The 21,489-nt window shown below is 54.1% G+C and overlaps 1 protein-coding gene across 2 annotated transcripts; it reads left to right on the forward strand.

Annotated features, from left to right (window-relative positions):
- Window positions 1-11,584: 11,584 nt before the first annotated feature.
- Window positions 11,585-21,220, forward strand: TEDC2 (tubulin epsilon and delta complex 2). Of its 2 annotated transcripts, XR_015699198.1 has the most exons (11): window positions 11,585-11,715; window positions 11,804-11,902; window positions 12,131-12,186; window positions 13,081-13,762; window positions 15,216-15,269; window positions 17,236-17,320; window positions 17,692-17,800; window positions 18,017-18,118; window positions 18,550-18,761; window positions 19,019-19,242; window positions 20,995-21,220. XR_015699198.1 is itself a non-coding variant. In XM_087734169.1 (10 exons), exons 1-10 carry the CDS (start codon window positions 11,690-11,692, stop codon window positions 21,139-21,141), a joined length of 1,572 nt encoding a protein of 523 aa, XP_087590295.1. In that variant the 5' UTR covers window positions 11,585-11,689; the 3' UTR covers window positions 21,142-21,220. The 2 variants fall into 2 exon arrangements, 1 of the variants encoding a protein (XP_087590295.1); XM_087734169.1 differs by lacking the exon at window positions 19,019-19,242.
- Window positions 21,221-21,489: the final 269 nt, after the last annotated feature.

Genomic DNA, 21,489 nt, shown 5'->3' on the forward strand with positions numbered 1-21,489 from the left:
CCATGGTGGAGCAGAGACCCACCTGCAGCCCGTGGAGGTTGATTGTGGAGCAGAGCTCCACCTGCAGCCCGTGGAGATCCCTATGTCAGAGCAGGGGGATGCCCGAAGGAGGCCATGACCCTGTGGGAAGCCCATGCTGGAGCAGGCTCCTGGCAGGACCTGTGGCCCCTTGGAGAGAGGAGCCCAGGCTGGAGCAGGTTTGCTGGCAGGACTGGTGACCCCACGGGGGACCCATGCTGGAGCATCTGCTCCTGAAGGACTGCACCCCATGGGAGGGACCCACGCTGGAGCAGTTCATGAAGAACTGCAGCCCAGGGGAAGGACTCACGTCAGAGCAGCTGGTGGAGGACTGTCTGCCGTGGGAGGGACCCACGCTGGAGCAGGGGCAGAGTGTGAGGAGCCCTCCCCTGAGGAGGAAGGAGCGGCAGAGACAGCGTGGGATGGACTGACCCCAACCCCATTCCCCGTCCCCCTGCACCGCTGGGGGGAGGAAGTAGAGAAATTGGGAGTGAAGTTGAGCGCAGGAAGAAGGGAGGGGTGGGGGGAAGGTGTTTTAAGATTTAGTTTTTATCTTCATTACCTTACTCCGATTTGGTAATAAATTAAACTAATTTCCCCAAGTTGAGTCTTGTGCCCGTGATGGTAATTGGTGAATGATCCCTCCCTGTCCTTATCTTGACCCACGAGCCTTTCATTATATCTTCTCTCCCCTGTCCAGCCGAGGAGGGCAGCGATAGAGCAGCTTTGGTGGGCACCTAGTGTTCAGCCAGGGTCAACCCACCACAGAAGTGCTTTTCTTCATTTCCCAGCAGCCTGCAACCCGTTACCCAACCGAGCCCAGCACGTGGGCTTGCAGGGCTGTGGGTCTGCCCCGGGAGGGCTCACAGGGACGTCCCTCCGCGGGCAGTGGGCATTCGAGGTTCTCGTGCTGGCAGACACGGCCCAGCCTCGGCCCCGCTCCCGGAGAGGTCTGGCACACGGCTGGTGGGTCTGGTGTCTACAGCAGCAAGGTGGAGAGCCTGCTCCAAGAAAGGGGGCAGCCCCAATAATGGTTTGGGAGATTCCTGCCCCAGAGGAAGGAGGAACGAGAGGAATGAGAGCCGCTAAATCCCCTGCAAGTCTTGAATACAACAGTCCAGGCAGTTCTTTGGTCCCGGTACTCTGAATTTCTTGCCAGGCCACAGACTCTCAGGTTATGTTCAAGCTACTTGCCCCCCCAGGTTCACTTGTGACCCCCCCAACACCCAGATGCTTAATTCCCCCTTTCTGGACTCCCACTTCGCCTTGAGCCCTCCTGCTTATCTCTGGAGACCAAGGTAACTCTTCAGCCATGTGGGGGCTGGAACACGCTAACAGTCCCGTGTGAGCAGACAGCCCCCGACCACGGGCTGTGCAAATCGTGTCCGAGCACACCACGGACACCTCGCGTGCCTAGCAGGGAGCGGGCAGCTTCTGGAGAAAGCAACAGGCACCCAAATGCAACGCTCTGCGTGTCCGCCCTCCTGCCTCGGGCAAAGAGCCACGGCTTTGGGCCCGCTCCCTCTTGCCTTCAGCTCCTGCTAAAGCTGCCTTCACCTGACAGAGAGAAAATAAAAAGAGGGTTTCCAGCTTCTAATACCTCTCATCCAGTCCTTCCACACTCTGCCCAGCTTGCAGGAGAGCACGGTCTTTTCCCAGGTGATTTAATTGTCAGGGAAACATCTTCCCAGGCAAACCACATCAACGCAGTCAGAATCAGCCCCTTATCTGGGAATTTGAGTGGAGGCCGTGGCCACTCAATAGGGAGTTATTGTAAGGCCAGCACTACTTTACCAGCTCAACCTAGAGCTAAAAACTGAAAACAGAGGTGGTAAAGTCCAGGCTGACCTACCGGGGGCAGCAGCGGCTGGGAGACCTTCTCGGCCACCCCATTAGCAGCTCTGCACTCATGCTGCGTTCCCCTCACGGGAGCTGGACCAGACCCTTCCTCCTTCAGGTCAAGGCTGGGTTCAGCCCTAATAAAGACAAACACCAAATTCACAGGGAATTCACCTTGTGCTTTCGCAGCCAGGTGTGATACAGATCCAGTGATGCCTACTGGAATGCTGTGTCTGATTTAATATGACCAAAATAAAAAGTGCCCAGAGTTGCTATGGTCTTTCAGAGTGTTGGGCATGATCAAATTGCCTGGGGAAATTAGGAGGCTATGAAAGAGGGTCTCGATGGCTGGCCCACCTTAAAAAAAGCTTGCTTTTAGAAGCTGTAGCTGCTGATTGTGAGCCAGCACCTCTGACGGCTCTTAATCAGCGCTTGCTTCAAAGTACAGAGGAGGACTGAAGTAACTTTTTCATCTACAGACTGCTGTGACTCCCTGCTAAGAACTAATAACTGCCTCTGCGGGTGCCGGAGCTTCTGTCTCTCAGACAGAATCCCTCTCTCAGACCGACCTCTCTGTCTCTTCTGCGCACTCAGTGGAGACACTAAAGGTGTGTGAAGCTGTTCAAGAGATGGAGAATTACCGCTTTGGGCAGATGACATGGTACGGAAACAACCACCCTTCCAAGATGTTCCAGCTGCCCACCACTAATGATTTTTCCGGAGATGAGGCATTAAAGTGATGATACAAGAAAGGAATTTACATTCCTTCGACATCAAAAACAGCAGATGGGAATTTCTGTGAATAAATCTGAGAGCTGGAGCTGTCTGATAATGCCGACCTTGCCCACAAGGATGAGAAGGGGAAGGTTCTTCTGGCGCAGATATCACCAGAGGATGCAAGGATGCACTCCTAGCAGATGTGTGAGCGAGAAACTGAGTGTGAGAGACAAGCAGAAATCCCAAGTCCTTCCAGAGATGATATGCATGTGTCTGCACGTCTGGAGCATTTCAAAATCGCTTGATACGAAAGATTCTTACTCAGTTTCAACTGAATGCGCTCAGAGGGATGAAAAACAGACAGCTGAATTTGGAAGTCTTTGTAGCTGAAAGTGCCTTGAAAAACTCTGTCTCGTGTCTTAAATCAAGTTCAGGAGCAATGAAAAGGAGATTTCCATCGCATGGATACTTGCAGTAATTTTTGAATTCTAGAAAAGGAAGATGAAACTGAATAAAGGAAAACAAGAAGCTCGATTCTGAGCATGATTGCTGCCCGCAGGGAACGGGATGGAGCTCATCAAATGCTCTTACCTGTGCAGTGGATGATGCGATGGCCTGGAGCTGAAAGGTCTTGTCTGAGACAGGCAGCAAAGATGAAGATGATGTTAATCTGATGTTCGTCTGAATTGATTAATCAGATCCTAATCTGGCAGTGATGTTTGTAGAAACTTAGATACCTTCCTCCCCCTGCTGCAGTCTTTTCCGTCATTAGCTTTCACATATAGCCTGTCTTAATCAGTTTTACGCAGAAGACTGAGTGTCAAATGCTCTATTAAAATCTAAATATATTACTGCAACCTTTTCTAGCATCAGTCACCACACCATGGACTCAGAACTGGCTCTTCCCTTCTCCTCTAACTCCTAATTATTAGCTACATAGGAAAAATAATAAAAGAGCAATTAGAGAAAGCAATTCACAAAGCCATGGCTTAATTGTCCTTTCTTTGCTACCAGAACTGCCCAGCGGACTCTGTGTGGACCCAGAGCAGCGCCCAGTTTGACCAGTTGCTGGCTCTGGGCAGAGCGGGGGCATGGGGCCATGGTGAGCTCTTTCCTTACGCCCTCCACAGCCCGATGCCCGCAGAGCTGGCAGAGGCAGCGGGGCAGCCGGGGGCCGGGCCGAGCCTGCCCGTGCTCTCCTCCATCCCGCTGCACAGACACGTCCCAAAGAGCTATGGCAAGCCAACCCTCGCTGTCCTGTCCAGAAATATCCTGAGATGGGAAAAGACAGGCCCTGTCAAAGTGAAAGGTTTGGTGTTCCTTTCTTCCACTGGAAGGAAGGCATTTGGGAATAAACGTAAATGTGTTTGACACATTTGACACCTGTTTATGCCAGGGGAGGTTGAGGTTGGACATTAGGAGAAGGTTCTTCACCCAGAGGGCGGTGGAGCCCTGGAACAGGCTCCCCCGGGAGGTAGTTACGGCGCCAAGCCTGACAACATTCAAGCATTTGGACACAGGGTGTGAATTTTGGGGTTGTCCTATGCAGGGACAGGAGCTGGACTCGATGATCCTTGTGGGTCCCTTCCAACTCAGGACATTCTATGATTCCGTGGCTCTATGGTTGACTGGGAAGCCTTGCCTCTCCGAGGTACATATGCCCCATCTTTGAACTTCCTCTAACAAGCCAAAGAGCCAGCAGCATTTTAGCCTTTATCCATGAATATTACAACAGCAGATGAGAAAATAAATTTGTTGTACACTTTACCAGCAACTCTGAGAGAGATAGTAGAAGATTTCTCTTTGGCCCTTGCTCGTCTCCATCCTCCATGGGTCTCAGACTCAAACTCAGCACCAGCCAGAGCCTGAGCTTGCTGGTGTCAGAGGCTCGGGGTCACATCCGAACGCAGTCGCCGGCGTGGCCGAGGTACCCACCGCCCCTTAGCCTTCATGTTCCCATTCAGGCTTCATGCAGGTATGAACACCACCACGGGCCGGAGGCTGCTCGCTGTGTACTCCGTGACGGACAGGGAGTTCAGGGTGACAAGCCGTATGGATTACACCAAGCCCCATACCCTCTTTCTCCCTGCAGCAAACAGCAGAAGCACAGGACACAGTATGCAGCCAGACAACATACAGCGTTATTTCCCCGGCAAACTGTGGATGAGAGACCTCCTTCCCCAGAGCCCAGATCTTTGCATTTCATTCCTATTGGTGTTTTATCCCATGAGTTTTGCTAATAGATTCTTTTTTTTTCCTTTTAACCCATGCAACCTTTGGCATCCACAGCCTCCAGTGGCGATGGGCCCAGAGTTTACTTCCCATCCCTGGGAGCTGCACTTCCCAGGGAATTAACTGCTAGTGTGCAAACACTCAGAGCATCAAGTGGTCATGCAGATCTCACGGCAACGCTCTCTAGCAGGATCGTTTAAGGCCTTCCAGCACAGAAATAAGCACTGGGTGAAGAAGCGGTTCACTTTGAGGGAGTCTGGTCTGCTGGGGCTCCCCAGGCCCCAGCTGCAGCGTCTCTCCTTCGCAAGCGGCGGTGCTCGTGCAGGAGGGCCTCTCTCCGGCCATCGAGTGGAGCAGCCCAGAGGCAACGATGGCTGGGGAGGTGCGGATGAGCATGGCGTTTGTGAGAACTCCAACGAATTACTGCAGGCGTTTCAGAAGTCTGCCCAACGCTATCCCGAGCCCCATGAGTCCTCAGCAGGAGACGCCCTGGTCTGTGGGTGGGTGCTCTTTGTCCCACAGGAACCCCATCTCCTCCTTTTCACAAGAACCCATTCTGTGAGAGAGTTGGGAAAAAAAGGAAGGACCCTCAGGTTTCCATTTGGCTGCGTTTTCCCAGACTGTAAATCAGCTAGTGAGACGCCTCGAGGGCAAAACAGCCCCATAAATACCTCAGCAGTACGGGGACTCTGCAAACAACTGGCCAAGACCCTCTCCTTGTCTGACAGCTCCGAGGGACATTGCTTTCATTTGGTGTGAACCAAGACCTCAGCTTGGGTTCAGGATTTCGAAGATGTGCTAATGTGATGATCATTAACACATTCACTCCCCAGGCGGGGGATTAATCCACTGCTTCCCGTGTGGCACACAAACTACTGGCCTGGTTTTATGGGGATCTGCATGTGTTAAATGCATCATTTTCTACCAGGACACGGGAGGAAAGAACCCGGTGTTACTGCAGCACGTCAAAAAAACCACTGGCAGAGTAGCACAGCAGCCAGAGGCAGACCGCTCCCGCACATGGTGTTCACAGGGGCTGTGCGATGAATTGCTGCAGATGTTTTCCAAACACCCTGGCCAAACCTCCAGATTCGTAGCTTCCCCTCTCCCCAAGTCTCGCTCCACAGCACAGCCCTCCTCGCTGAAACACTGTTCCCCCCAAACCACAGTACCTCACCTCCTCCACCCACGTGGCCCAACAGGATCTCCTGAGAGCCGTACCGGATCTGCGCAGCCCGGGCAGAGATCACCCGCGCCACGGGCCAGAGCTTCGGCCTCTGCCGTTGGCGGGAAGTCTGGCGGGACGGCAGATCCTCCCCTCCCTGCCCGCTGCCTGCGCTGTGCTCCAGCGCTGAAGGCAGAGCCTCTGGAGCAAGGCTCATCCCACCAGCTCGCGTGAGCGCGGTCCCGGCGAGCGAGCTGCAGCCGCATCCAGCGCAAGCACTGCTGCAGCCCGAGGTAACACAAAGCAGAGACATCCAGCTGCCAGAGCCCTGGATTCCCCACGTTGCGCTTTCCCCTAACCGAAACCCCAAGCTGCTGTATGGACACTCGTGCCTCAGGAGACCACGTTTGGAAAGACCTCCCCTTTCCTTTAGGATCGTCTCACCTCAGCTGTGCTCTTTTCCAGCTTGGATGGATACTGTAGCCCCGTCTGTGTCATGGTTTCTCACACATAAGACTTTCATCCTCCCTGTTTTGTTTTCATGAGGACTGATAAAATGTAAACTCCAGTTCAGGAAGAGGGTGAGGATGGAGAGCAGAGTATTTCCCTAGCAGAGCATCCCTGCTGGCAGCATTTTTCACCTAGCCAGTTTTACAAAGCTGATGCTTGTCCTGATTTTATAAACTCATGTAGCCTGTGACCTGCAGCTTGGGAATCTGCCCGCTGGCTGGCTGGGCACAGCACCCACCGGGTGCCCCAGCAGGATCAGTGTGCCCACTGACACCCCTCGCTTCCAGCCGCAACATGCCACAAGACGTCCTCTCTCCAGGACATGTCACGTCTCCTTCCCACCCTGTCTCGCCAATAGCCATGTGAATCCTGCAGGGATTTTTGGCTGCAGCAAGATACAGGGTCTGGGAATCTATTTATAACCTGCATTTCCCACAGATTCATTTCTTCGAGTCTTTGCTCCAAAGAAATGACAAGGGCTGAAGAAGGATCTGTGGATATTTATGCATTTTTCCAGCAGCATAGCAACATCCTCAGGCTTACGTTGGAAATACTGGGAGGTTTTCCTCTTCTTCACTCAAACAAGATGGTTTGGGACCCACAGGAGGGTGTGAATCAGTTCCTTGGTCTTTAAGGCATCTCCCTGGAACCTGAAGAGCTTGCACGGGGCATCACCCTCGTATATACAGGGAGGATATTCCTATGTCGGTGCGGCAGATAGCACTGAGCTCCGCGGGCAGCACGCAGGAGGAGCATAGCTCATGTGTTACAATAAAGAAAGTGTGGGTAGGTTTATTAGTGATGAAGTTTCTCTCCTGCTTCTTTTTTTTCCTTCTTGGTGTTCATCGAAGTGTGATGCCTACTTGGATTTTACCCTAGGGAGTCCCACCTGGACTATGGGCAGGGTTTTCAAAGAGCTTTAGGCACCCAGCAGGAGATCCAGGTGCCTGGACAGCTATTTTTATTAGCCTACAGGCCTTTGACAGTTGGGCTCTCAGTAAAAAAGCAATATGGACTGCAGAATATCGCCGGGCACCTGCCAGCCTAAGCCATGAGTGCTGACACCGTGACTGCCCCTACACCTCATCTGTGCAAAACGCCTCGTCGCTGCAGGTACCGAACATAGCTGGTGGCAGAGCTGTGACTACCAGCAGCTGCCACTTGTACGCTGCACAGGTATTTTAACCTACATATCTTTTGTAAGTAAATCTTGAAGTAGCAATTTGCACCAGTTTAAATGTTACTTAGCATGCGTGCCGTGTCGTGGTACCCAGCATTTTCCCAGCAAGCGATGTCATGAAGTAGAACTGTAGTTCAGACTCTGTTAGCTTAAAATCCAGTCCCTGGCATAAACGTCTCCTGTGGCGACTGTGCCAGTAGATCGAGTCTGGGCTGGGTCAGGGCCCGTGGCTATGTGAGCAGAAGATGGCTCCTTGCTGCATGCTTCTAGCTTCTAGCTTCTAGCACGAGCTGCTGTCAGTGAAAAGAATCAGACACAAATACTTTGGGTCTTTTCCTCAACGGGGTTTGCCAGACGGTCCACTGGAAAGCCAGCCACCCACAAGAGAAGGTTCGAAGCGATCCACCCAGCGGCTGCCCTGCTGCAAGACTCACCAGAAGGCGAGGCAGCAGGAGCCCAGAGCGGCGGTGTGGGCGGGCGTGGGAGAGGGGTCGTCGCTGCCGGGAGGGAGCTCCTATGGCAGCCAGGCTGTTATGGCAAATGTGGGCACGCTTTGAGCCCCAAGCGTCAGCAGCAGAGTGGTTTTCCCTCTGCCAGAAAGTTTCTGCTCTCCACCTGCTAATTATCACCTCACCCCAGCTCTTGCACCATGGTTTCACTCCACGGCGTAACCAGCGCAGCGCTGGCTGCGGCTGGAAGGGGCCCTTACAGTCCTGCCCTCGCCGCCTCCCGGCGTGCTGCCCCTCATTTGGGGCTGGCAGCAGCGCTTGCCTAACCTTGATCTTGACTCAGAGGCAACGTGCAAATGGTCACCTCTCCTTCTGCTTCCCAGCGAGGTGCAGATTAATGACAAAGCATTAAAGGTTTCTTGTCCATTAGTAGGAATCTTACCGCCTGCACAAGGCCGGAGGTTCGGGGGGGTCGCACACCTGGTTTCTCTCAAATACAAGAGGTTTCTTGGATTTCGGGAGTCTTTTATTTTTTAGCACTTCTAAACCACAGAGACTTGATGCAAAAGCTGCGTCAGTAGCGCTGCTCCAGTGGCTTCAGGCCTCAGGTGTCTTTCCTGGATTACAGCAGGCTGACGCCCTTTCTGGTTGCTTTTAATCACTTAAATGTCAACAGCACCCAGGCGCCTAAGGAGGCCTGTAACCCACCGCCCAGGCTGTGCTCCTCCGGCGCGCCGGGCGATGCAGCCGCCACGGCAGCGCTCGGCCCTCTGCCGAGTGGAAGCAAAACGGCACCTCGGTGGCCATTCCCACCCAGCAGCAAACCACCCTGTGCGTCACCCCGCCGCACCAGCCCGCGCCCCTCGCACCCCAGCTGAGACGGGCTTGTAAACCCCATCGGGAGAAACCCACGGCGTTAATTCTGCCAAAAGGGGGGAAACACAAGAAGCTTCATGCGCTTGGAGTCGAGATGAAGGAATCTATTCAGCCAAAAACATCTTAGGGACAACTTGTTGTTTGCTCCAAAGCACAAATTATAGCAAATCCGGATATTCTGAGTCAAGCTCCTGTTTGTCCAAGTTGAGCAAATCCAGCGGGAACCTTGCAGAAGCAAAAGGCAGTCGACTTAGAGAGGCAGCCGGCCGAAAGCGAGCCCTTCTTGTCCCCCTGCTGCGCTCCCAGGGTGGCTCGCAGCATTACAGCTGCTGACTTGGCTGATTAAACTGTTTTCTGGGTGTCTGATACCGCTGTTAGCCCTGCTGAGCCCACCTGGGCACGGAAGAGCAGGCTGGACTCTGTCTTGGCTCTCACCTCAAAAGCAGAATTGTTAACAGTGTTTTGACAGTGAACTCGCACTTATTTGCGAGATACGCGCCAGGAAGGGGCCAGCCTAATTTTCAGATTCTGTTGCAAAGTCTGTAGAAAGAAAAATCCTTCTTCACACATGCCAAATGTGCAATTTACACCTGGAACTATGTTGTGACGGTGACTGCGGAAGCCCACGATGCACCGTGTGATCAGTTCCGTGATTTTATTGATACATTTGTAATGTTTTATAAGGGGTTTTAAAGTCCCATCTCCACGAGTCACAGGGATTCTCATCTTTTCCTCTCTAAAAGAGTCTGCGATTACGTGGCCGCAGAGGAATCATGAACATCTCAACCTGACGATTCAGCCTTCAAAGGCAATGAACCATTTCTTTCCTACTGTCTAAATTTTAGTTATTTTGTATTCTGCTGTGCCAGGGGAAGGACTGGATTCCTGCTCCTCCGCTGCTGAGGGCCAGCTGCGGGCACTTCTGGAGAACCACGCTCCACTGTGCGCCCCTCCGCTGCCGTAGCTGTATTCCTGACAGCATCCCAGCAGCATCCCGCTGTCCCCTCCGCTGCCGTAGCTGTATTCCTGACAGCATCCCAGCAGCATCCCGCTGTCCCCTCCGCTGCCGTAGCTGTATTCCTGACAGCATCCCAGCAGCATCCCGCTGTCCCCTCCGCTGCCGTAGCTGTATTCCTGACAGCATCCCAGCAGCGTTCAGCTATCAACAGAGACCACGTTATCAATCAGGCAGCTTCCACAGGCGCAGAACAAGGCAGATTCCTCTCTCCATCAAAAAACCACAAATTTGCCTCTTTGCCAATGCAGACCCAAGGCAGCAGAAGCAGTCTGCAGCATGGTGTCTGCTGCGGTGCTGGACTCTTGGCCCTTCTGCTCTGCCTGCGCTGGCCCCGCGCGGCTGGGGAGCCCCACTGGAACCCTGTCCGTGGGCAGGACACAGTGCGGGCTGAAGCACGGCCCCTGTGATGGCCAAACTTTAATCTCCAGCCTCCGCGGGCCTTGTGTAGCAGGTGCCAGGGGGCCCCAGCTCCCACAGTGATGGGCGGGCTGCAGCCAGCCACAGGGAAGGCTGAGAGAAATAAAATCTCATTTATGCTCTGACCCTCAGGAGAGAGCGGGTACAAGGAGCTGCTGGGACAGGTCTGCTCTGTGAAGGCTTTTTTAGCCCCCTTGGAGGTGAGCCAGTTCCCCGCAGCGAGGTGCTGCCGAGGAGGAGAGGGAAGCACTGAACCCAGCTGAGGAAAAAATGGCTTTCCCAGGCCAAGTGCCTGGGGAATGAAGGGACTGAGAGCAGCCCTGAGGAGAAGGACTTGGGGGTGCTGGGGGATGAAAAGCTGGCCATGGGCCGGCCATGTGCTCTGGCAGCCCAGAAAGCCAAGCGTCTCCTGGGCTGCATCCCCCGCAGCGTGGGCAGCGGGGCAAGGGGGGGATTCTGCCCCTCTGCTCCGCTCGGGGGAGACCCCCCTGGAGCCCCGCGTCCAGCTCGGGGGTCCTCAGCACGGGAAGGACATGGGGCTGTTGGAGCGGGGCCAGGGGAGGCCACCGAAATGCTCCGAGGGTGGCCCAGCTCTGCTGGGAGGACAGGCTGAGAGCTGGGGGGGTTCAGCCTGGAGAGGAGGAGGCTGCGGGGAGACCTCACTGCGGCCTTGCCGTGCTGAAAGGGGGCCGACAAGAAAGGGGGGGACAGGCTTTTTAGCAGGGCCTGCTGCGACAGGACAAGGGGGGATGGTTTTAAGCTGAAAGAGGGGAGATTCAGACTGGATATAAGGAAGAAATTGTTTACGCCGAGGGTGGTGAGACAGTGGCAGGGGTTGCCCAGAGCGGTGGGAGATGCCCCATCCCTGGAAACCTTCAAGGCCCGGCTGGACGGGGCTCTGAGCACCCTGATGTGGTTGAAGCTGTCCCTGCCCATGGCAGGGGGATGGAGGGGATGGCCTGGAAAGGGCCCTGCCAGCCCAAAGCCTCCTGTGGTTCTGAGCGGGGCCTGGGGACCCCCCGCACCCGCCCGCCCCAGGCCGCCACACGAACCCTCCCAGCCCGGGGCCGCCGCCGCCGCCGCCGCCGCCCGCCCCCTCCGAGCGCCGCCGGCCCAGGCCCCGCCCCGCCGGTCCTGGCAGGGCGATAGGGAGCGGGGCTGCCGCCGCGGGGCTGGGCGGGTTTTGCCGCGGCGCCGCGCAGACCGGCCCGCTGCAGCGGGCAGAGCCGAGCCCAGCCGGACCGGCCCGGACCGGCCCCAGGCGGCCGATGCTGCCCGCGGGCTGCGGCCGGAGGTGAGAGCGGGGCGGCGGCGGCGGCGGCGGCGGAGGGCGGGCGGGGCGGCCGGCCCCGGCGGGCCGCTGACAGCGCTGGGCCTTGCAGGTCGGCGGCGGCGCTGGCGGCGGCGCTGGGCGAAGGCGCGGAGCGGCGGCGGGAGCTGGAGCAGCGGGCGGCGCGGAGCCGGGCCCTCCTGCGGCGCTGGTGAGTGCGGCCGCGCCCGACCCCCGCCCCGCGGGCTCCCCCGAGCGGCCCTGCCCCGGACCGGCCGCCGGCAGGGAGGCGGTGGAGCCCCGGCGGGGAGGCCCGGGGTCCCCGGGGCCGGCAGGGCGGGCGCTTGCGTCCCCGGAGCCGTGCCCGAGGCCCCGCGGGGGAGGCCGAAGCCGTCGGCGCGCAGCCACCGGGGCCCTGGCGCTGTGTTTCTCCCCCCAGGGGCAGCGAGGAAGAGGAGCGGCCGCAGGCAGAGGCCGACCCCAGCGATGGACACGGTGAGCGCTTCCCGCTCGGCCCGGTGCCTCCCCGGTCACACGGGCCCTGGGCCTGGCCGGCCTGGAGCCGCCGTCGGTGTTGGGAGTCCTTCCCAGGGACTTGAAGCCCCCCTCTACCCTTTTCCTCCCACTCTCACAGAATCGTTCAGGTTGGAAATGGCCTCTGAGATCATTGAGCCCAACCGTTAACCCAACTGCCAGGCCACCTCTAAACCCTGTCCCTCAGCACCACATCCACACGGTTTGAACACTTCCAGGGACTGTGATGGCACCCCTGCCCTGGGCAGCCTGGGCCAGGGCCTGGCAGCCCTTTGGGGGAAGAAGTTTTTCCCAATACCCAACCCAAACCTGCCCTGGCGCAGCTTGAGGCCGTTCCCTCTCGTCCCATCGCTTGTTCCTGGGGAGAAGAGACCGACCCCCCCGGCTCCAGCCTCCTTTCAGGCCGTTGCAGAGAGCGATGAGGGCTCCCCTCAGCCTCCTCTTCTCCAGGCTGAGCCCCCCCAGCTCCCCCAGCCGCTCCTCCCCAGCCTTGGGCTCCAGCCCCTGCCCCAGCCTCGCTGCCCTGCTCTGGCCACGCTCCAGCCCCTCCATGGCCGCCTTGGGGTGAGGGGCCCAGCGCTGAGCACAGCATTCGAGGGGCGGCCTCACCAGTGCCCAGCGCAGGGGCACCATCACCTCCCTGCTCCTGCTGGCCACACTATTCCCGATACAAGCCAGGATGCTGTTGGCCCGCTTGGTCACTTGGGCACACCATGCTGTGGGAGTGTGGCTGAAATACCCGCTGCACTGTTCAGTGGGTTCGGTTTCCTTCTGTAACACTTGGAAGAGCAAGTTCGAATAGTGACACATGGGGAAGATCCAGGTTTGGATCTTCTGACACATCTTCTCTTGCAGAGAACAGGCCTTCGCCCCAGGAGCTGGAGGAGCTGGAACTGCTGAACAGAGCCTTGGAGAAGGCACTGAAAGTGAGGAAAAGCGTCTTGAGAACTCCATTAGAGGCCCAGGGACCTGCGGGAGAGAAATCTGCAGATGAAGGAGCTGCTCCCAAGAATGCTCAAGAGCAGCAAGTGCCTGCATCTGTTGACGATGTTCCTGTGACCACAAAGGTGAGAACAGTAAGCAAAAAGCCTGCCTCTTCGAAGAAGCCCTCTCCATACAAGCTGCAAGCCCCTTACAGGACTGACCCAGATGTGAAAAGAACGCAAAGGAAAGCCCCAGCCAGGTGTGTTTCTGAAGGCCCCAGGGCAGCTGGGAAGAGCTCCTCAAAAGGGGTGGCTTGCAGACAAGGAAGGAGTCACAGGACAGCAATCAGTGCCAGGGACCGAGGGGCCTGTGCCGCAGCTGAACCCCAGAAGACACCTGCCTTGTCCAGATCTGCCCTGGATGAGCAACAAAGCTTTTCTGTAGGGGACTCAGCTCGGGGAAAGAACTCTGTAGCCGCTGGCAAGCGGTTGTTTGATGCAGGGAAGAAAAGTTGTGGTTCCTTGGGAGAGTCCAGCAAAAAGGAGGACCCTGCCACTGAAGGCGCATTGGGAAGGAGCACCTCACCTCGGACAGTCACGCTCCAGGAAAAGGGGTAAGTGCTGAGAGGCGGGCACCTCTGCCCGATGCTGCGTGGCGCTGGCTAGCACACCTGCGAAGCCTGGTCCCTGCTGCTGCTCCGTAGGGTCCAGCTGGGCTTCACCGCTCCTCAGATCCTTCTCAAAAGGAAGGGTCCTTTACAGTTTAAAAGCCTTTATTGTGATCGAGTAAGGGGTTTCATTTTAAGCGCTTACTGTTGGATGGTTGGGACTTTGAAAGTCTCTTAATTAAGACTTCTGATATTTCATAGCCCCCTGTGACTGTTCTGGAAAGCTGTCTCTGTAGAGCTTTCTTGAGCCTTAGCTTTCCTCTGAGTCCACTTTCTATTATAGCTTATTGATTTTAAAAAAATTTTTTTTTTTTTTTTTTTTTTTTTACACAATGATAATACATAATGCATGAATTCTCTCTCTCATATGCCCAGTGCTGTTTGGAGAGATGGCATCTGCGTGTAATACTGTCCCCTTTAACCTGTGAGATGCTGCCTGCGTAACTGCACAAATCAGCATTGACTAGCACGCGGTTGTTCCAAGTGTTTGGTGTAGGCAGAATTAAGAAGTGTATGTTACTGAGGCTCTCTATGGAAGAGTGGCAAAATCATTTTTAGAAGACAGGCTTTGCGTTCAGACCAGTTTGTCTTGTTTAAATAATTTCTATGTTTTTTTCTGTGTGGTCTTTGCTTTAAAGAAACAGCAAAGTTCAGGTCTGGTACGTGCCTGTCCCTGGAAAATTTTGAGAAGTAGTTCTGAGCTGCCACAAGCCAGCTCTTACGTTTGGGCAGGGAGGAAATTGTCACCATTCACGTGGTGTTGGAATGGACGTGGGACGCTGAGTGACAGTTGCTGGGGGAACAGGAATGTGGATTCAAATGTTTATTTACTTAAAATCCCAGCCTTGGTCTTGTGTTCATCGTTTGCACGTGACGAGCTGTAACTGCCAACCCACATGTTTTTGCAACAACAAGTTAGGGTTTATTCTGCTTTGGGGTTAAGGTGAATGTTCCCAGTGGAAGCTGAAAAGTCCCTTTTCCATTTCTTTGAGTGTGATATGGGCTAAGCAAAGCTGCCTTGTGCACAGATACGGCAGCATAGGGAGGTTTGCTTACGCTCACGTCTGTAGCGATCAGCTTCCTTGAAGATGTTGGTTCCCTGTCTCTACTCTGCCTTGTCAGGGCTTTGCTCCCGGCTTCTCGCCTTGGATGGACCTCTGACAGCGGGCGTAGGGTGCGGGAGCTCTCCCAGGTCAGCTCGGTGACACTTGTGGAAACGAACAAGCAGACCGATCCTCCTTCCGTGAGGACAGGCTGAAGGCAGTGGTGGATTCCATCTCCAGGGTTGTTGACGTCTTCCATTGCAGCTAAATTAATTTCAAATTTAGACAAAACGTCGTTTTCTCAACTTGAAGACAACTCTCTGGCAGTCAGGATTGATGCTTCTCTTACTTTGCAGATGCCAGCTGAAGCTACCCCTTCCCTACAGGAAAGCCTATTCCAGGAACTCCAGGTAAGCCCCGCCTGATCGCTCCAGGACACAACTGCCCTCTGCTCACGGGCTGTGAGGAGGGGTCTGGTGGGGGGACCTGGCTGGTCTGTGGGTCACGGGGAGGCGCTGACCCCACGGGTGTGGGGCCCGAGCGCAGAGCAGGAGGAGGGGTCTGATACAGCCTCTCTCTGCGGGGCTGTTTCTGAGGATATGTCTTGTCATGTTCTTCTAGCCACTAGTGTTACAACTTGTTTTCAGAGTGCTAATCCCTGTTGATCCCGGAGTTGTAAAGGTACTGGAGTGCTTTAGTCGTGGGATTAACAGCGCTGCAAAAGCCTCTGCTGATACTGTACACTGGTAGTTGAAGGCAGGAGGCCCCGTGGGGTGGGTGCCTGTATACCCTGTGCAATGGAAGATTTTGCCAGCCAGTTGCCGACCTGCTCCGCTGGAGCCCCCGTCTAGCCTGGAAGCACCGCGGCTGTGTTTGAGGCTGTTTCCTGCTGAAGAGCTCCCTTAAATAGCGCCAATGATGATGTCACCGCACCGATGGTGCGGGCGGATGGGTGTCTGGGGAACTCTGTGCTCTAGTCTGTTCCCCAGGCCTCTGGAAGGGGTCTGCCACCATTTGCTTTGGGAAATCTTGCTATAATTCAGCAGATTTCTCATCTAGTTTGTCCAGATATTAAGTTTAAACCGTAGCTTAAATCTAGCTTATGCCTCCTTGTGTTACCCTCAAGAAATCCTTCTCCTCTTAGGAGCTGTCGTTTGTCAGACACCAATTCGTTAGTTGCCCTTCAGCAAGCTGTAAAGACTTGGTTCCCTCAATTTTCACTTGTAAATTGAGCCTTTCGGCATCCTAATCGCTCTGGTGTAATTTTACACTCTTCGCTATTGCTTTCAACTCGGTGACAGATTGAAAATAACCTCTGTTCTGAAGATCCCGTATAGAGGGAGTGCATCTTGCCTGGTAACTTCTGTTCTATTCTGTTCCATTAACCTTGCTATTTCTTTGCATAATGTGTTTTTGAAAACCGCAGTTTCTATCATGATTCAAAAGATCCATTTGGATGGAGCGAAGACACACGCACGCTCGGGTTAGGCAGTCATGCACGGCATGACTATTTTAAGCTTCCTCCTGACGGCTCTCACTTACTGCGGCAGGTTTTAGGAGGCTGGCTGAGCTGCACTGGCTCTTTAGAGCGGTCCTTTACTTAAAGGGTATTATGGGGACTGGGCATCAGGGGAGGTGTTGAACTCTGTAAGTGAAATGCACCTCTCCGGTAGTGCTATTTGTTTTTATTAGCACACTTTCTTTTAAAAACTGCACTCTGATACAGGGTCCTGGCCAGCTTACTCATGATGCTGTCCTTAAACCTCTGTTTTGTGTCCCTGATACTGACGCACTGCTGTCACGCTGCTTGCCAAACATACCACCTTGTCCTAAAAAACATGGATTAAAGGAGAGTCGTGAGGAAGTTTGGCATATGAAGGAATCGCTAGGGTGAGAATTTGTCCTGTCTGCTCTACCACAGTAACTCCTTTTTGTACGCTTTTACTAACAAACGAAATGTAGAGAAATGCAAATGACAGCCTTCAAGAAAGGCAGGGAACTTTTGTTGTTTCCTATGGGATAAAAACATGGGTAGGGCGATGCAGCAGAATTACTGATGTGGTGCAAGTTCACGTTCTTCTTCCAGAAATATGTTGTCTCTCTTCTGATGGCTGCAAATCCTTCCCCTCAAAACAAGCTGAGAGAAATAACATAGGTGTTTTGCAGTGCCTGATGCTTTCTGCAGGGTGTCCTTGTTGATGTAATACCAGCTGTCAAAAATGAGGGGGGAACGGCTAGTAAATAACCTGTAAAAGAGGGGTGAGGAAGAGTCTTGTGTTTGAAGCGCTGATACGTGGTGTGTCGCAGCTCAGTGCGAGCGCTGTCTGGTACAATGGAGCATGACTCCTCCACCTCCTGCCCCTTTTGAATTTTCAGGGCATGGGAGAGGTGTCGTCTCTGCCAAACAAGTGCAGATGCAGCAGCTGCAAGGACCTGTTTCATAGAGAGGATCCAGACAACCGTATCCTTTCTCAGCTCGCCGCCCCCTTCCGCGAGCACGTGGTGCGGTACAGCGGGCACCGGGTGCAATCGCGCCGCAGCGTGCTCCCATCTGGAAAGAGTTATGCCTCCAATAACAGGAGTTCAAGCTGGGTCTCTAGGAAGTGGTTTTTCCATAGTGCAGCTCTCGAGCAGTCATAAAACTTTTGATCCAGACAAACACGGCCAGAAGGCAAACATGCCATCCACAGCTGTGCTGTCCTCGCCTTCCCCTGCAGCGCCACTTCACGGGCTGCTCCCCCTCTGCCCCCGATTCCAGCTAGCCTGGCCCGGGGCTCGGGGGGTGCACAGGGCCGGCGCTGTGAAACCTTCCTTAAGCTGCTGCTGTTTGAGTTTGGTTCACCGATGCCGGCCTTCAGTCCTGCAGAGATAGAGGAGGAGTTGAAGGTGCTCCAGGATGTCCCCTCCCTTCTGAAGCAGTATGTGGAAGCTGAGCCTGCAGGTAAGGAGAAGGGGGCAGAAGGTGGAATAGGGATGATTTCAGTGGGCCCCAGTTCCATGTGTCTTGTGTTCTTGGCATGTGCTGGACAGGAGGGACAGGAACATTCTCTGCCTAAAATGAGGGCTGGTGCACCTAAGGCCGCTCTAGAAACTGGTATTCGGTGAGGAAGGTTTCAGTATGCTGATGCCTGCTGGTTTTCTTCTGCTTCTCTTCTAGACCATCCCACTCTGCAAAGAGAGTATGAAAGCCTTCTGACCTTGGAGGGTTTGCAAACCACAGTTTCCCAGTGCCTGCAGAAGCTGCAGCTTCTGCAAGCAGGTGAGCGCCCAGTCCCTGGTTTTGTGGTCAGGTGTGAATGTGGCCAGCTCTGCTTGGACAGTAGTTTGCCATCTGTGCGCAGAACACTGTGGACCAACATCATTTTTCTCCTGGTTATCCTTAATGGTAATGTAATGTGTAAAATCCTCTGGTGCCATGGTATCTGTTTGCCACCCGTCTGTGTTCAGGAGAGGCTTGGGACTTTTACCTGCTGCAATTTAGGAGGGCTGGTGACGGAGCTGTTGAGAGATGGGGGAGACAGCATCCCATAGCTTAAGATGTCCTGGTTGTGCCGTGTGTGAGGAGCTTACCCTGACTAATACAATGTCATTAGTCATTCGTTTCTAGGAACAGTAAGGAGATCACAAATTCTGCAAATACAGATTTAACTTGTGTATTTCTGCCTCTTGCCAATTCTTCCACCCTGGCAGCTGTGGAGTCCCAGAGGAGGCTGCGCCCAGACTGCACGGGGGACGTGGGAAGCGGCTCTCCAGCCTGCGTCCCTCCCAGGGGACAGACGTGTGGCAGTGCCAGCGTGCTGGCTGTGCCTCTCCTTTGTTACTCCAGTTTCCAGGAGCTGAGGGACCTGTTTGCCTTGAAGCTGCAAGTCTCAATGCTGCACCAAGGAATTGCCTTACAAAAGGTGAGCCTTTAAAAGCGTCAGTGCTCCTGGGGTAGGGCAAGAAAAGGGCAAATGAGGGGCAACAGCTGGCGTAGGGGCTCCTGATGGGGAGCAGCAGCGCAGCAAGCTCTCCCGGTGGTGTTTCCATGTTTATGCCTTGTGTCCAAGTCCCATCAGTGCCTTGCTTACTCTGTAGACGAATGGGCTTACTTTTTTTGCTAAGGCCAGAGTAGAGACCTTTAAGTGTCTGACCCTCTCCTGATAAGGGTTTTTTTTAGCTACTCTTTCAGAGTTTGACAGCGGAGAATGTTGTGGGTAATGCCTGAAGACCCCTTTTGGCAGGCCTTTGCAGTCCCGTTCGGGCACCCACTCTGTCATTCCTGCGTGACCTCCAGCTAGTGAGCTCCTCTGGTGTCCGTTCCTTTCCTTTTAAATCTCAAACCACCGTGCTGCTGATCGTGACTTCACCGTTCTGAGGCTGCCTGTAGGAGCACGATAGGAGGTCAGTCTCTCCACCATGCTGCACAGGGATCACTTGTTCTTCTCAACCAACAGCAGCACTGGGCAGAGAAGATCTGCGAAGTCACATCTACTCCTTTGACCTAACCTTTGTTGTTGATCTGAATGATAGAGGCTTTGGAAAAGCCATTTTTTGTAAGCCAGGGAAGAGTTATTCATAATTGGCCACATTCCTCCCTCTGGCTGAAGATAGATTGCTGCCTCTCTTCAAATGGGACTTTAGCACTATAATTCTGAATTATGGATTATGAGGGTTTGGGGTTTTATCTGCCCAAAATGAAGTGGTGACCGAAGCCTGCTGCCCGATGCTTCATCGACTGACTCAGTTTCCTCCGCACATGTAGCTAAATAGGTGCTTTGTGCCGGGTGAGCGCTGAGTGTCTGAAGCAGCTCTGCGCAGAGTGTGCAAGACAGGTGAAATTCTTGGGAGAGGTGAAGTGTACGGACTTGGTACAAGATAAATACTCTGGGAAAGGATGTACATAGTTCTGGGCCAAGCCTGTCCATTGCCTTTCCACGGAGAAATGCCAAGAATCATAGAAAGTCCTGGTAGCTCTTAACCTGTCTTTTATGGTGAAGGTCTGTTTCCTCTCTTCTTACGCATCAGGAGCAGACCAGGCAGATGGAAAGAGAAGGGGCTCTCTCTTAGGCTGTGGAGTAGTGTCACGCTCCTTCCTGTGCCAGCTTTCCCATTAGGTAGCTTTCATGTCTGCAGCTCTTAACTCTTCCCAGAGATGAGCAACTGTGCCCTGTTTTCCTGGCCCTGTGCAGAGATTTATGGAGAAGAGGAAAGGGAACCCCCTGCCGATGCCCAGTGCTCTCTTCGGTTTGGGTCTTCCTTTGTTTGCACCACTGAAAAATGCTCTGAGGGATGTGACTGACACGGGCAGTCGATTGTCCACCCTTCCCCTGGGAAGGCAGTGTGCACAGAAGGCTGTGTGGGTTTTTAATGGGCAGACTGCTCGGGCTTCATTAGCTGATGCCAGCTGAGGGGGGGGGGAAATCCCAGGCAAAATTTCTGAGCATTAATTCAAGAGTGAGGCAGTAAAGGCTAACTTCTGTCCTTTGATGGGAAGTTCGCCTGTGCTTGAGTTGTCAGTCACAGTCATAATCCCAGAGTTTTGAGCTGTTACTTGTGCTGTGACAGGCCAGCGGGTTGTTTGAGAGCAGGGACTGAGATCATGAGCTAGCCTTAGTAAACCAGAGGCCAGGCTGGGGAACGTGGGACAGCTTTAGCATCCCCTGTAGCCTGTGCTGCTGGGGAGGCGCGCAGCTTTGTTCTGTTTGGGCTGGATGGAGCTGGCCACTTGCCTGTCTCTCTTGGATTAATGTGACCCAACTGGGAGGTGACAGGAACAGTCATAAGGGAAGGCCTGAATTTACTGTTGGGTGAGTAAGCGCTTCACTGTGTGGTTGCAGAGCTCCTGAATCGACATCAGTTTCAGCTTCGCGCACAACGCTGAGCTCGTGCCAGCGCTGGGCCGTCCCTGCAGCAGAGGAAAAGCACTGCCATTTATCTCACTGCGCTGGGAGCACTGGGTGGCTGCTGGTGTGCTTCATGAGCAGAGGATGAACAACTCCGCCTTTGTTAAATATGACAAAAGAAAGCATCTGTCTATCAATTAGCATGTTATTAGTCATACTGCTCTGGTTAGATTTCACTTATGCAGCCACTTAATGGCATCCTGAAAGTGCACGCTGGCTCTGGTGACGTGTCTCCTTTGCTCCTGCCCAGGTCATGATGGCAGAGCTCCTGCCTGTCCTGGAGTCCAGGCTCTGCCCAGGGGCCTCCGCAGCTCAGCTGTATCGGGCGATTCACACGCAGCTCTGTGAAGGAGGCGAGCGATTCCCTGTGCTGGTGAGAGATGAGCTGGCAGACTGATCCGGTGGGAGCCTCCTCCTTGCCATTCACGTAACCGGAGACAGTTTTAAGCAATAAATCTTTCCTGTTAACTTTTTTACTCTGCCTGTTTGTCCAACTAAATTTCAGGTGGTTTTTTTAGGTTGTTTGATGGTTGTTTTTTTTTTTCTTTTATATCACTTTTATGACCTGCTAACTCTGAGGTTTTGTGAAGCCCCTTCAGGGCTTCCTGGACACTGATTTTGGCTTTTCTCCCAAGGTTTGTCTCTCTGGCTGGCTCTAGATTCTTGACTGCCTCCGTTGTGACACCAGACTCCTATATGCAGACAGTGTTGCAGGCGATAAACGATGGTTTATACTGCTCAGATA

Source organism: Nipponia nippon, unplaced genomic scaffold, assembly GCF_047370975.1.
Source record: "Nipponia nippon isolate SJK-2023a ecotype South Korea unplaced genomic scaffold, ASM4737097v1 scaffold_5, whole genome shotgun sequence".
Classification (NCBI taxonomy): Eukaryota; Metazoa; Chordata; class Aves; order Pelecaniformes; family Threskiornithidae; genus Nipponia; species Nipponia nippon.